Source organism: Typopeltis vanoorti, chromosome 10 (assembly GCF_054136105.1).
Source record: "Typopeltis vanoorti isolate ZY-2024b chromosome 10, IOZ_Tvanoo_1.0, whole genome shotgun sequence".
In the NCBI taxonomy this organism is placed as follows: Eukaryota; Metazoa; Arthropoda; class Arachnida; order Uropygi; family Thelyphonidae; genus Typopeltis; species Typopeltis vanoorti.
This window is the reverse complement of record NC_143558.1, coordinates 63,835,862-63,851,274: the sequence shown is the minus strand read 5'-3', so window position 1 is coordinate 63,851,274 and position 15,413 is coordinate 63,835,862. Positions and strand designations below refer to the sequence as shown.

The window sequence follows — 15,413 nt, the reverse complement described above, 5'->3', positions numbered from 1 at the left end:
AGATTGTCGTCCTGTGTGAGAGACCATTCACCATCCTGATTATTGGAGGCTTGAAGTGGCTTAAAAAAAGTTGAAAAACAAGAGTAAAGACCAAACATGGAATCATAGATCTACCACTTTTTTTAAAAAAAAAACATTCATACAACATTCATTGTTAGAATAACACTGCACGTTGTGCATGAAGATTAGCACGAGTCTATTGTTAGGTTCTTCGTGTCACAAATTTCTTTGTTACTTCTGTATCTCTATTCTTTCCTATTGCATTTCCAGTTCACCAACGAATGATTTAATATATTGCTGCAATAGTTTATTACGTTTTGGAGCAGTAACGAAATATGGGGATTTTAATAGCATCTATTTCATTTGAATATGTTCGGGATTTTTGTGCTTAACGTCTCGAAGGACATAACTTAATATATTCGTTCTCATTTATCTTCTGCAAATATGCTCTGGTCTGATTTTTTTTTCTTCCCATTTTTGTTGAGATTTAATATAATAAATACCTTGGAACGTAAAGTGGAATAAGATTTTTCATAAAAATGAAGAAGAAACACAATTTTTCGTTTATCCTTTGGCTGTTTCTTTGGCAAACTTTTTTTTTTCTCTCAGTTAAAAAAAAATGATTTAAACAGTACCACAAATTCAAATAACAAAGTATGTAAAGATAAATATATTTACTTGAAATATGAGGTTGGTGATAAAGCTACCGTGCAGAACATTACTACTGAGATTTTGTAGTTTAAGATGTGATTAATTCTCTCGGCAATCGATGTCGAGATTGGATTGTAAGCATATTTTTAAGGACGCAGTTAATTTCGCTCGGCTCTTTGTTAGATAGAATCTTTTTGGACATCAACGTCACCTGTCGTCACTCTTTGTAGTATTAAATGCAGATCATTTCGGTGCTATCTTTATTTAGCATGTTACTGTTCGACAACATCGCCGCCTGTTGGCACTTTAAGGAATATAAACTCATTTAATTTATCAAACTTTTATGCTGATTTTGGAGATCAGGAACAACGAACAAAGTTAATTTAACCAGATTTTGTTCTCTATATTAATACTGAAAATCAGCGCCACCTATCGGCACTCCTTGGAACAAAGTTAATTTAACCAGATTTTTGTTCGCTATATTGATACTGTACACCAGCGCCACCTATCAGCACTATTTGGAACAACGAACAAAATTAATTTAGCCAGTTTTTGTTCGCTATATTAATACTGCACATCAGCGCCACCTGTCGGCGCGCATTGGAATTTCAGAATGTTGAACACCTCCAACCAGTCGCATTTCAGATAACTATTCTATATTTAAAATACAATAAATTCATGGAAAGGAAAGAAAAAAAATATTTTTTTAAAATATTTCTAATAGAACAGAGTTTAGAAATAAAGTAATGAAATACTGTAAGATTCGTCAACATGAAAAATAAGTAAAACAAGTCAAATAATTTTATCAGAGCTTCTGTTCGCCTTAAAGTAACAACAATACACTGCTTGAGTAATCGGCTCTAATTTCGGACGATTTATGTGCGGGCAATTGCATACGACTTCCTCTTTGGTTGTTCTACACCAATAACTACACACATAAGACGCGATGACTAAGGAACCACAAAGATGCCACATTACATACAAAACGCGTGATGGGAGAACTTGGCTCGCGCCAACAATAAATTAAGCGTTGTGAAGACAAGATGGCCTACAGTATCGCTTATCTCTGGCATTAGATAAAGACAGGAGAATGCGAACCGGTGCAGTTTTATGGTCGGTGGCAACACAATATTTCATTCTCTTTCGTTGAAATTTAACACCGGGTTGTGACATTTACAACTCAGTCTAGGCGTGCTGCGACGTGTTTGATTTCTAGCTGCGAGGGTGTCTGTTGGTCTCTTAATGCGATACGTTGTGCTAAATATTCATTCCAGAAACTTCGCTGATCTTTGGTTGTAAAGTTATTTGACGCTTCATCGTAAAAGGAACCGGATCGATACTCCATTATATGATGAGAGGTTTTGTCTCTAGTCGAGAGATTGTTGATGCTTTGTATCTTAGATACGTATGTAGGCTGCTCCTGTTACTATTACTGTCTTTACCACTTTCCTTTTGGTATTATTAATGAAAGTTTCGATGGCTTTTCATGCTTTTTTTTTTTTTTTTTGGAAAGGCAGTTTATTAAACACATACCCCGTTTATTTGTTTTCCTAGTCCCATAACAAAGAAAAAATCGTACTTTCAAAAAAAAAAAAAAAAAAAAAAAAAAATATATATATATATATATATATATATATATTTAAAAACGCTCTGACATTCATGATATGGATGCTAAAATAAAAAAATAAAAAAACCCAATGCGTTTGCTGGTCCACACATGTGATATGTCAATATGCGAATTGCATCTCACAACATTCACCAGACTACCCGTTGTCATGGCAACAGCGGTTTTGTAACTTTGACATAAAGATACCGTTACTCTTAATATGAAGGAAACTCACTCTAGTCGAACAAAGGGGTTTAAATCTTTTGGTTTTGTAAATGCAAAAAAAAAAAAAAAAAAAGGAGTCAGACAGAGAGAGACACAAAGAATGATGGAATGTAAAAGTCGGCAACTTTCAAGAGAATATATATTGCCTCATATCGGATGGGTTTGGCATCCAAATGCTTATTACATACCTCCATCAAACATATATGTTAATAAGGTTTTTTTTTATGACAACCCCCACCTACGATAGGTTGTAAATCTACACAACATTAAACACGGGAGATGCAATAACTTGATAACCATGTTTTAGAGAACCAACACAGAATGTTTTTGTCAACCATTCTGTCGTTCAACAATCAGCGTGGTGGGCTCACACCGAATGATTAAAATCATTCGGTGTGAGCCCACTTGGTTAACCAGTTCAACATAAATGATTGCAATGTTTCGCCCAACAGAGCTCATCAGGATCGATGCTCTTATATATTTTATGTCCAAAATATTTTTGCCGATCCTATCAATAATCATAGATGTTAAATCAAGTTTGGATGATAAGGGTGATGTCTGTTTTTCATTTTCAGTCATCTAAGGGATCAAAGTAATCGAAATATAAAAACGAAAACCCTGTATCTATATCTGACCAAGGAATTGTTGATTATTCTGTATATACACGAAGTGATTCACAAAGGAAGGGGTGTGGGCCGTTATCTATTGTTTGAATAGGTGATAACAACAAAGAGTTGTCACATATATCACCTCATAGTCAATATATCATCTTCTTTACCTTCGCGTAATACAAAAGTCACTCTTCAACGTCAAGACACGCGCTTCTGATCAATTACTGTGTTGCGTGACTACAGTTGCCTTTTCTGGGAATTATCTTCATAGCCCAGGTGAGTATTTTGATACGCAAACTTCATATTGAACCACACACGCCATATTAACTAAGATATAGTTACATTTTTTAAAAATATTTTATTAAATAAATTTTAATTTTATTTTCTTTATTTTAGAAACAGTTGTGTATGAAATGACTCATTTAAGTCTCTCAATACCAAACACACAGAACTTAATGGGATTTTCTAATTCGATGTTATAAATGAGTATTCCCACATCCGCTCAGAGCATTAACTTCCTTCAACGTGTTTATTATAGGAACAGGCGCGTGGCTTCCTCTTCTGGTATGAGTAAAATTTGGTTTTGAAAAGTTCGACCACACCAGTTCATTTCCTCAGATGCGAGAGACACAAGTTTTGTCACTCTTGCATATTTCAATTACGTTTTTTTTTTATTGCATGTCATAATTGATCACTTTTATTGTTGTAATGATCTCCTGGATTTATAGCTAAGATTTATTTATTGGTCTTATGAGCAAGAGAAACTACAAAACACACGTAAGTGTTATGTTTTACAATCTTTTTTTTTTTCCCTTATTTTTATTTAAAAAAATTAAGTCTGATAATTTTATATTATTATATTTTCTTCTCTCTTCTTTCTCTTTCAATAAAATCATCGGTTTTCAAACATAGGATTCTTAACTAATTAAATTAGGTGGCCTTCATCTTATAATTTCGATGTTTATCTTAGAGCGGTTTGTCCATCAATTGCAAAACGTCTTTCGGTAGTAAAAAAAAATATTTATTAAAAAAAAAAAAAGAAATGGAAACATCTGAAAACTCACAAAATAGTACTAGGAAATTGAAGTATGACCGCAATGCCTCAAGACATTATCCGGAGTATTTATAAAATGCAAATAATTGGACTTTCAATAGGAGAGTAGCTACAAGGACAACGTATCTGACTTGACTATTTATTCTCAGCCAAAAACTCTTTTTTTTTTTTTAAATTGTATTGTGATAATTTTTGTCTAATTCCAGGCCTGTTAACCCTCGTCATTCCAATGCTAACAACTTTATTACAAATAATGGTAAGAAACCAATCAGCATCTGGGTTTCTACAATCAACCCTTAAGCAATTGGTTTGCTAATGATTTTAATATACGATGTATTTATCCATATTTACGTGTTGTGAAGCACTAATACAGTCAGTAAAAAATTAAGTGGATTTAGAGGTGGGGGGGGGGGGAGAAGGAGTTTGGAATAAACAGTCTCATTCTATCTTTAAGAACCAAGCAAATGTATATCTAAAGACTTTCGTCGTATAACGATACAGCATTGTAAGGAGCGACTGATACCTTCCTAACTCCCCCTCCCCCCTACTCTTCCTATTTGTATTTTTCTAGATTTTATGGGCGTCCAGGATACGAAGACTGCAAATGTGTAATTTTGTCCGGTTACTCTTTCCATGTGCCAGTTAAATTTTGGTTTAAACGGACACATAATTCAATGGTCGATTGTACATACGTTGGTGTTAGCATTCCCTGCAGCTACTTGCGTGGGGGTTACAAGGGCGTTGATCAAGATGCACACGAGGAGGGTAGCACGGAAGTCAAATGGAGTGTCCTGGAAACTTGACTGTGTGTGTGCTCATTAATGAAATGTTTTGCTCATCGAGTTCTATTGCTTCAGTATTCTGAGGGAAGTGTGCTGGGTTAACGGAAGAGATGAACTATTCCCAATCTAGTACCGCATCGTTACGAAGTTGGCCCTGTGTATATTCCGATTTTAGATGAAAAACGCCTATTCTTAGAAATTCACGTCTGTAAAGACACTCCAGACTAGGAGAAAAAGTAATGAACATTTATCACGGTGTGATGCGAGGTGTCGTTAGTCGTCCCGTGTAAATTCAATAAGTATGTGTCAATGGCAGAATACGAATTATATAAGTATGATCATATTAATTTAATCGGATCTGGTTTTCGATTAATATCGAAGAGATTAGACTATGAAGCTAATTTTTATTAGGTAAGTGGTGTGTAGAATAGTTACGGCAATAAGAAATGAGATCATTCTTAATCGAGTACTCATCATGACATTTGGATCATTGCATGACGTAATCCAGTTCAAAAGTCCAGAGCGTAATCCTGACGCTCCCAATTCAGTTCAAATCCGATCAAGGTCGAATCTCTGTATTTCTCACTGTCGATCCAGCACTGAATGAATCCACATAAATTCACGATTTAAATTTTCCAAAATGTCGGATTTAAAAAAAAAAAAAATGTGATCATCCCTTATTACAGAACGTCCTGTTGGTCTTTATGCTAATATTTGTTGTTTGTTACCTTCTTTAAAACAAAGCCCATAAAATTAGCGGACGTTGCCTTTCTTGCTTGCCGATTGCATTCGGAGAACAGCGACGTCAGAGGAAATAGCGGTGTAGTTTATTGATGAGTAGGAGGGCGTACGCAAGTGGAATTGGTACTCGTGCTTTTCACAAGATAGGAAGGTATTAAATATCTTTTTTTTTTTTAAAGCTATGCTGAATAATATTTCAGTTCATGATACTTTTAATTTATACATTAGCCTTTTTAGTACAATATAGCGTGCTTCTTTGGCTTTTTTTAACGTTTTAAATAATATTCGAAGTACGTCAAATTGGAAAGAGAATGTAATGTGATCACATTCTACTACTACGCTAAGCCTATTGCCAATGAACATACACTGACAACTTTGCCATGGCAACCGAAACTGTCATTTCTGATGAAACGCTGTATTATTACGTCACACCTGATTTAGTCATCGAAACAAACTGTGATATGTATTAGCTGTTTAAGTTCTTTTCCGGTTATGGAAATTCTAACTAAAATTGTTTTCCGGCCAATTTTAAAGGTTTCGTTCTCTTCATGGCGAGAAAAAAATTCTCTAAAATTAAAAAAAAAAAAATGCATAAAAATTATATATCCAAGGTTAACCTTAGTGGCAATGCCCTTGCTTGGCGGTGAAAACGGAAATGATGCCTCTACCATACTGATGGGATTTCGTTGGTATGTAGTGCTGTAGTTCATTTCACGCTCTCCAGGTGGTCCACGTGATTAGCTAGCATGGATTTCGTAGTTAAATTGTGACCAGTGTGAAAGCTATTCTGTAACACTCTATAAAGTTTCTATAACATTATCTATAACGAACACTGTATATAATGAACTCATGTTTTCTTATCTCCTTAGTACGGTGTCACGTGAGTGATGACGTAACTTCGTTGGAGTCAGTCATGTGATTTTGCTGATTTTTCTATTCTATTATCGGAAAGCATTAGTAGTTGTGGAACGGTATATTATTGTCTATAGTACAAAAGCCAAAATGGCACCATGTTTTATTGTTCTTGAACACTGCATTGAATCAGACTATAACTGCTTCATTTTTAAGGTATTAGGGTTTGAGAGTAATCAAACCGTGACATTTCTTGAAATAAATTTCACTGCATTTACCTTTCCGAAACTGTAGAATAGGCAGTACGTTCTCTGATGCAATTGCTTTTCTCTCATTATCATGTTTTTTCTAATTTTTTTTTTTTTTTTTTAAGGTGAATCTGTGAAGTTTAAAAGTCAATTTACTCTGCGCATTTTTAAGAGCCTTAAATTCACCATGCCAACGCCATTTATTTATAAAAAGCATCAGACACCGTCATAATTTTACGTTCTGGAATAAATGTACATAACTTGGATTCATTGAGTTAACTTAAGGGTGTCAGAAAAAAAAATAAACATCGTAATATGTAAATACTTAACTTCATGATTTTTTATTTTTAGCGTGCTTTAAATATTCTGTCATTATTAATTCTATATATCTTCTCTGTTTTTTTTTTATTCTGCAGGCATATTTTATCTTCTCTTGACACTTTATTAAATTGGAAAAACCGAATACAAATTTTGAAATATTGCGAACATCAAAGACAAACTTCGTCTGCTAAATATCTACTTACTTGTAAAACGTAATGCAAATAGAATAACAACTAATCAATTATGTACGCACGTCTACAACATTATAGATTTTTATTTGAAAATATAAAACACATCACATCAAAGAGAATAAATCTAATTATATGGAACTATATTATTAATGACTTTTGCATATCAAGGCGCGTTACGTGTATTTTTAAAATGAAAAGCTAAATGCAAATACATGTACTGTAATAACACAGCGGCAGACGAGCGCTTACACACGTGACTTGCTACACTATGTCTGTCACGCGCATTTCTACTCGCGCACCAGAGTAAAAGCAGCAAATGATTTTGTATTTTATTTCGACATTAAAATTCGCAGACTCCAAAGCTTTTAAGAATCCCTTGGCTCATTAGGCATATGCATATATAAAAATAAAAAATAAAAACACAAACTGCCATACACGCATTAGTTAAGTAATACCACTAGCGACATGCACTCTATTTATGTTAACGAAAATGGTTCTGCAACAGAAAAAAAAAAAAGTAATTCTTTTCCACACTCCATGCTAGTTCTAATGCAGTTATTTTAATGAATCCATAGCACAAGGTTTACTTGCAGTTATTTAGAAACGTTAATAGTGCATATAATTACGAAATATTATTCTTTAATCTGATTGTATTAATTTGTTATATTTTTGCAATATTAACGTAGCAATTACCGAAATGGATTTTCTTCCGTAAAAGCCCAAATGATAAATTTAATCTTGTTAATGTATGCAATTACTTACTTAAAAAATGAAAAATATTATCAAGTAAGCAACATTAAGTAGAAATGATGCTGTCCAGAGTTTTATTTTTCTTAAGACGACAAAAAAAAAAAAAAAAAGATTTGCTTTCTAGTATGCAAACTTACAACATTAACCACTAAGGAGAATTCATAATTTTTAAATATATTTTATTTATCTCTAACAAATTAATTTTATGGTGTCCTTATCTTAACATTAGCTAGTTAGGTTTAATTTCAGAAATTCAAAAAATAACTTGATGAAACTTTTAGAAATTTTTAATTCATCGTTTTTTTATTTATAAAAATTAAATTTAAAGAAATTAAAGACAATATCTACGTTTTCTCCGATTTCCATGAACTGACTCATTTTAATTTAAAATGGTATGATACTGTTTCCTTTGGAATCATTTATTTCTAATGAAAAACTGATCAGAGTACAAGTAAATGTCATGATTCACATGACCTTTACTTTATCTTTTCTTTAAAGGAAAAGATAACAACGACATCAACAATTTCTTGAAATTCGCGAAGGTCGTGGAGCTTGGATATAAAACTTGACACCAAACCTCGGTGGTTAATTAGCGTCGTTCGCCAGGATTAAATGTCCGTTAGTCCATAACCCCGAGTAGGCCTTGGGTGACTCGATTTTCTTAGAATTTTCTTTCCAGTGACATGAAACAGAGCATTTCCTTTCAGTAGTCTCAACGTGAGCGTTAATATTGTGTTTATTTTCAGGATAATTCGGTTGTCAGTAAGTCCAGCAGCAGCATTTCAATGATTACAGAGGACTGCTTGAAACTTCTGGTTTTATTTGTGAAATGTGCTCTTGTCGTGTCTCATGGGCGTCTGATCGAACCTCCGTCGAGATCCAGTATGTGGAGGTTTGGGTTTCCCACCACGCCAAATTATAATGACCACGAATTATTTTGTGGAGGATATCAGGTAAAAAATTAACAATATTTAGATAAGATTATGGCAATATATATATAAATTAGAACTTCTGTTTTTTTTAATGTTTATTTTATTATTATTTTTTGTATAGTAAATGATTATTTTATATTATGTCGTTGAGTGATTATTAATACTATTTTAATTGCAATCCTTTGCGAAATCAAAACTACTATTTTGATGGTTCAATACTATTCAAGAATACTCGAGAAAAAATCTCGAGTATTCTTGAGTTTTTTAATCTGCTTTTTTTACATAAATTTTTATTTGTTTTGAACATAAATGTTGAATTTATCCCAAAACGCATTTTTCTAGGTACAATGGCAAAGAAATGGTGGGAAATGTGGAGTTTGTGGCGACCCTTGGCACATGCCTTCCCCTAGAGATAATGAGGCGGGTGGTAAATATGGAAGAGGAATCATTGTCCGAAGGTATCGCTCAGGGCAGGTAAGTGCGAAGAGCATATATATTAATGCTGATATAAAATGGAATGAATCTTTCATTGAAAGTCATTTAATATTGTTCAAAATACTTTTAAAAAAATTAACGAACTATTAAGGCCATGTTCCATCATGTCACAATAGCATCTACAGTATAACATGGTGCACTGTCTGAGTTTATACAAGAAGGGAAAACAGCACCATTCAATTACATTACGACCACCAAACTTCACAAAATGCCATTGATGTCGAGCTAGTATTCAGCAACCCTTCTATAGAAACAGAGGGTGCAGCGCTCACCACCTGATTGATAGTTTCCACATTGGATTATCGAAGTATCATCCAAACAAGAAATGACATCTTTTTGGTGGCATATTTCAAGGTCATCCTGTCATTTCTTGTTTCAGGGGGCACCCTCCGTTTTCTGTTTGCTAAAAATGTAGCCTGAGTTTGATATATATTGAGTGGAATAGTTCGTTAGCAATATAGCGAACAAATAGGAATATAATGTGGTATCCTATGATAAGACAACTTTCGAAGTCCGTCCCACAGATCTATAATCGAATAGAGGAGGTCTGTTTTGCTTTATAGCAATATAAGCTATGTGTGAGGAAGGATATATCTGCATGTATATTCGAATATAAAAAAAGAAGGTAGTTCAGCAGCGTGTATATCGGTATTATTATGTCGGTAGTGTATTATGCTTATTGTTTGAACATTATACTCTGATATACATTTCAAACCAGAATCAAAACTGGATATTTTAATCTACTTATTAGATCGTATTAGGATGTTTTTTTTTTTTTTTTTTTTTTTTTGTTAAAATAACAACCTGATCCATCAGTAAAAAAATTGACATTCATGAAAAACAAACCATCAGAAGAAGAGCCGATGCGGTTAACAGAAACAATACATTGGCAGCATAGACTTAGTTACTTTGGCGACAATTTCAAGCGATCACATCCAGAAGAAAAATGGCTAAAAATTCCTTGGTACATTAGTATTTTGGTGTCAAGGATTATAACAGTCGAGAACCCTGCTTTGTAAACTGAACATGGTTTTACTGCCGACTTCACTTGTCCAGTAAGTTAGTGGCGAAATGTTACATCGGGTGATGAACAGAATCCAACCTAAATACAGCATTTTGTTTCACTTTTAAAAACGTTTTACTTTTAAAAAAATAGGTATTTTAATTCGTTATTGTACATTGGAACAAGCTAGTATGTGATTTTTGACTAGAAATGCAAGTTTTTTTATTATTTTTATTTTTTTATTATTTTTATTTTTTTTTTATTTCGAAGAAGGCTTCACTTTTTCTTTTTTTTTTTTTTTTGCTTGGCTAGTTATATTTGCATTTACTGATTTTCTAGTAAATAAAAAAAAAACACATTATGCACATCCTTAAAATAGAAAATAAAAATGCCATATTTGGAGGTTAGATTTAAATGATACTTGGAACAATTAATTCAAATGACTCATTGAGATTATAAACTAATAACCTTCATTCCTTTTTTTTTTTTTGTCAACAGATCATAAATGTAACAGTTGAGATCACGGCGAATCATTTGGGACACTTCGAATTCAAAATATGTCCGAGCGATGCTAATAAAGATCCTAGTCAGGAATGTTTAGATCGACACCAGCTCCCTCTAGCGTACAAATCCGACAACATTTACCGAGTATCATCTGCACGGAATGGACATTTTACAGCAATTTTACAACTCCCGGATCACTTACAGTGCGAAAGGTGTATGTTGCAGTGGACTTATGTGGCAGGTGAGTAAAATCGAAATACGAAACGACGCCGGCGAATGAATAACATACTTTTGAAACTTCCTGTGATTTCTGTGTCATATTCTCCTATTACAAACAGACTTCTTGAAAAGTGTTTGATGTAGTATTAAAGCGAAGACGTTCATTTAAAAATACGTCAGTTAAACATAAGACTTGCTATGTAATTAATAGTACCTCTAGGTGGTAAAGTAACATTTGAAACATTAAATCGATGGCAAGTGCAAATCCCCAGCGTTCATCATCTACATCCGGACTTCATTGTGCTCCGCGTAATCTTCGTTGGCCTTAATAGATGGACCTTTTTGCAATTCTGGCAACTATTCAAACTCCCTTTCTTCTCCTTGGAGATTTTCATCAAAATCCCTTAATGATAATGACTCTACTTTATTATCCGATTTGATATTCACAGCAGGAGGCCATCATATTTTGTAGAGTGCAAGATAGAACACTTTTCTTTATTACTTTTCCACTCTTTCTATCATTTCAACGCACAATGTTGTCCATTTTAATCATGCCACACGGTATTTCTTCTTTCCTTCTCTCTCTCTCTCTGAGGGAAAGTCGACTTATTTTCTTATTAATATTCATTTTATTTTAATAAAAACATTTACTTAAACGACTGCTTTGTTTTAGAATAGATTTAGACCCCAGAACACTTTTACAAAAAGTTTTCAATTCGCGTTATGTTTTGCTTTTTTAATAAGTTGAGTGCAATTTTGTGTCGGGATCATTTGTGAAGTTCTTTATGAGATCCAACGAGTGATGGGATTACAAAGATGGGGAAAACGAATAAATGATTTAAAATGAAGAAACGTAAGATAACGATCTTTCTTAATCTAGCCGAAAATAGAAAACTGCTTAATTTGAAAAGATGGTCAAAGTCATTACGATAGAGATGATAGAATATTTTGATTTCTGATTGTACGAAATAATTTTTACAATTCATTAAATCTGACATCACGAAATAAAATTAGCGAAAGACAATTTCTATAAATTAAAAATTAAATTTGATTGTATTCGAATTAAATTATTTAAACAATTTTGTTTTGTTGTGATTGTTTATAATCTTTTTTTTTTCTTCTGTTTTAATCTTAGGGAACAACTGGGGATATTGCAAAAACGGTGTCGGGAAACTTGGATGTGGCCCTCAGGAGACGTTTAGAAGTTGTGCCGATGTTGCTATAATAGGTGATAATTATAGCAGTGTTAATTCGTCATCCGATGGAATTGGCAAAGCTTTATGGAATGATAGGGTCAATGAAACGTCCGTTAACGAATCAGCCGAAGAAGATAATGAAACATCTAAAGAATTATTTAATAAATCATCTAAAAATACAACGGATGAAGTGTCAGTGTCAGCGGATCCTGTAACAACATCGGAGCATCGGCCAGAAGCTACGGATGAAGTGTCAGTGTCAGCGGATCCTGTAACAACATCGGAGCATCGGCCAGAAGCTACGGATGAAGTGTCAGTGTCAGCGGATCCTGTAACAACATCGGAGCATCGGCCAGAAGCTACGGATGAAGTGTCAGTGTCAGCGGATCCTGTAACAACATCGGAGCATCAGCCAGAAGCTACGGATGAAGTGTCAGTGTCAGCGGATCCTGTAACAACATCGGAGCATCAGCCAGAAGCTACAGATGAATTTTCAGTGTCATCGGAGCATCAGACAAGAGCTACAGATGAATTTTCAGTGTCAGCGGATCCTGTAACAACATCGGAGCATCAGACAGAAACTACTCAAGAAAACCGAAGCACTTTTACTACTACAACACACTCTACTGGTCTGTTATGTCGTCCAGTGGGACTCTGGAGAAGACTTCCAGGATTGGATCATTGGTGTGTACTTAACTGTCATCTTGGCTTCTGTCCTCCATCCCACTGCGATTGTTCTTAGCAAATGATTTTTTTTTTTAATTTTTAAAAAATACATTTGAAACAATATTGTTCAGTGAAAATGAAAACTTTACAAGCTACAAATATAATTCTTTGACTTAAAATACTGTCGTTGATTCTTCGTTAATGTTATGTGATACGATTTTGAACACAAAATTGTTTCTATATGCCCAAGTAGGACAGAAATCATCCCCCCCTCCTGTAGAGGGGAGGGGAAAAGCAGTGCTCCAAAATGTCGTTTTTGGAAAGAGTTGACTACGAATAAAAATGCTTTTCGTAGATTGGCTTTGTGGTACAGGTGTGTAGTTGGTGATCAAGGCTTCTCCCCATCTTCCTGCTTAAAGCTTTTAATTTAGCTCGTGTGCGGAATTTTAATGAGCAATTATCCTTGGCAGCCTTTTTTTTGGTAATTAATGTTCAATTCCTGGGGCAAACTTGGCAAGCTCGGAGTTCTCCGTTAATTATCTGAAACTCCGAATTATTTTCAACCAACTTAGGATAGCTGATGGAACCAAATCCTCCACATTTCTTTGAGATATCACAAGAGTTAATTGATATTCTTTAAATGCATGCACAGATGCTTAAATGAATTTGTCGAAAGAGGTTTTTATTGCACGATAAAGAAGAAGAAAATAAAAGAAGAAAAGAACTGGATTTGCATATTATTTTAAACAATGAATTGTTTAATTATATGAATATAAAAAATATATTTTTTTTTTTTAATTTCACGATATTGCTTTAGGTTGTATGTAATCAGAAATAAAAGAATTAAATGAATAAAGACAGAGAGAGAGAGTCAAAAAAATATTTCAAGTTCTTTTCGTAGATATGAAACTTACTGAAAAATCTTTTATAAAAATTCTTCGGCCATGTTTATATGTATTTTTCTTTTCTTTCTTTTTTTATTTTTTTAACTCAGTTGCCTTCAGCAGAATACTGCACATCTTTGAAAAACTCGTTCACCAGCTTTCATTGTGTTCAATAAGCACTCTTGCTTCTTGGTTGTCATAGTAATAGCCACCATCTGCCACTGAATTACAACGATGCACGGGGCAATGCCATACAAGCATGGATTAGGTTGGCCTGGTCGCAACGTGAAACGACACTTCTTTGCTGTGGAAATAGCCTCCTCTACGATAGCTTGTTGCCTACCTGAAGCAGAGACTAGCTCGTAAAAACAACCAAGCGAAAGGTGACCGTAAACCTAAAATTCTCTGATACTTTGTGTTAGTTTTATGCTTTTAGAGGAAGCTAGCGGTCATATGAAAGCAATACGGTATAGGGTATCCTCTGTAATTGGTCCGTGTTAGCCACTTTTATTTATAACAAAAGAAACATGGAGTACCCGAAAATAATTCTGTCGAACCACTCCATAATGTCAAGTTGAAATCTTGTTTGTTTAGAGTTGTACTGTTAAGCGATTCGGGTTTAGTTTTAACTAATCAGGATTGTTGCTTAGCATTCCTGATTAGCTAAAGTTAGAATCTTCATTTAGAATTCTGAAATCAATGCGAGCTTTACTTCAGCTAACCATGAATGTTAAGTGAGCTTTATATCACATGAATGCGATGAGGGAGTTCGCCGAAGTGTCTGTTGTATACCCAATCGAATTAGCAATCACACTTCGCTCCCCTTATATCCCCCCACCCCATCAACACGACGAATGAGGAGGGAGATAATTATAGAGACAGAGACATCGGGACGCTGATATGAAGCATACATGATTTTTATCGCGAGATCTCACGAGAAATACACTGCTCACACCGACATCTGTTTGATAATAATTACAGTAATCTAGTTGAGTGGATTCTGGATTTCTATTCTCAATCGCAGTGGACAGATTTGTGACGCAACTAGTAATTTGGATCTTGATTATGGGAAACACCGAAAACTGATATTTAGGGGATAATTTCCTTACATTTCTACCTAAAGCTCAAGATGCTCGAGCACAGGTAATGATTAAGACGCTTGTCTTAAAAAAAAGTGGATGGTTTATGATGCATCAACTGGATTGTAATTCATTTTATTCATTCACTTCCTGAGCTCTATTTCCTCCGAGAGCGCAAGGAATTTCTAATCAATCACTCTCTCTGACAACTTATCGCATTCATTCCTTCTCCACGCTGACTAAGAAAAATAGCTTGTTATAATCCTTTAGTTGCAAATAGACGATCTAGAAAAGCCACTTTTAATATTTATTGTACGAACCGAATTTTCATCCTTTTTAACGTACTTCTGTCGTGTTAACTCGACCTTCTTACATTTGTGATATTTTCTACACAATTTTAAAA

At 34.2% G+C, this 15,413-nt stretch overlaps 1 protein-coding gene across 1 annotated transcript; it reads left to right on the top strand.

The window, feature by feature from the left end:
* The first annotated feature begins 3,266 nt into the window (after positions 1–3,266).
* LOC150102467 (uncharacterized) lies at positions 3,267–13,888 on the top strand. Its single transcript, XM_090399324.1, has 5 exons — positions 3,267–3,369; positions 8,779–8,985; positions 9,307–9,438; positions 10,961–11,207; positions 12,321–13,888. The coding sequence occupies exons 2-5, from the start codon at positions 8,818–8,820 to the stop codon at positions 13,121–13,123; spliced, it is 1,350 nt and encodes a 449-aa protein (XP_090255450.1). The 5' UTR covers positions 3,267–3,369; positions 8,779–8,817; the 3' UTR covers positions 13,124–13,888.
* Positions 13,889–15,413: the final 1,525 nt, after the last annotated feature.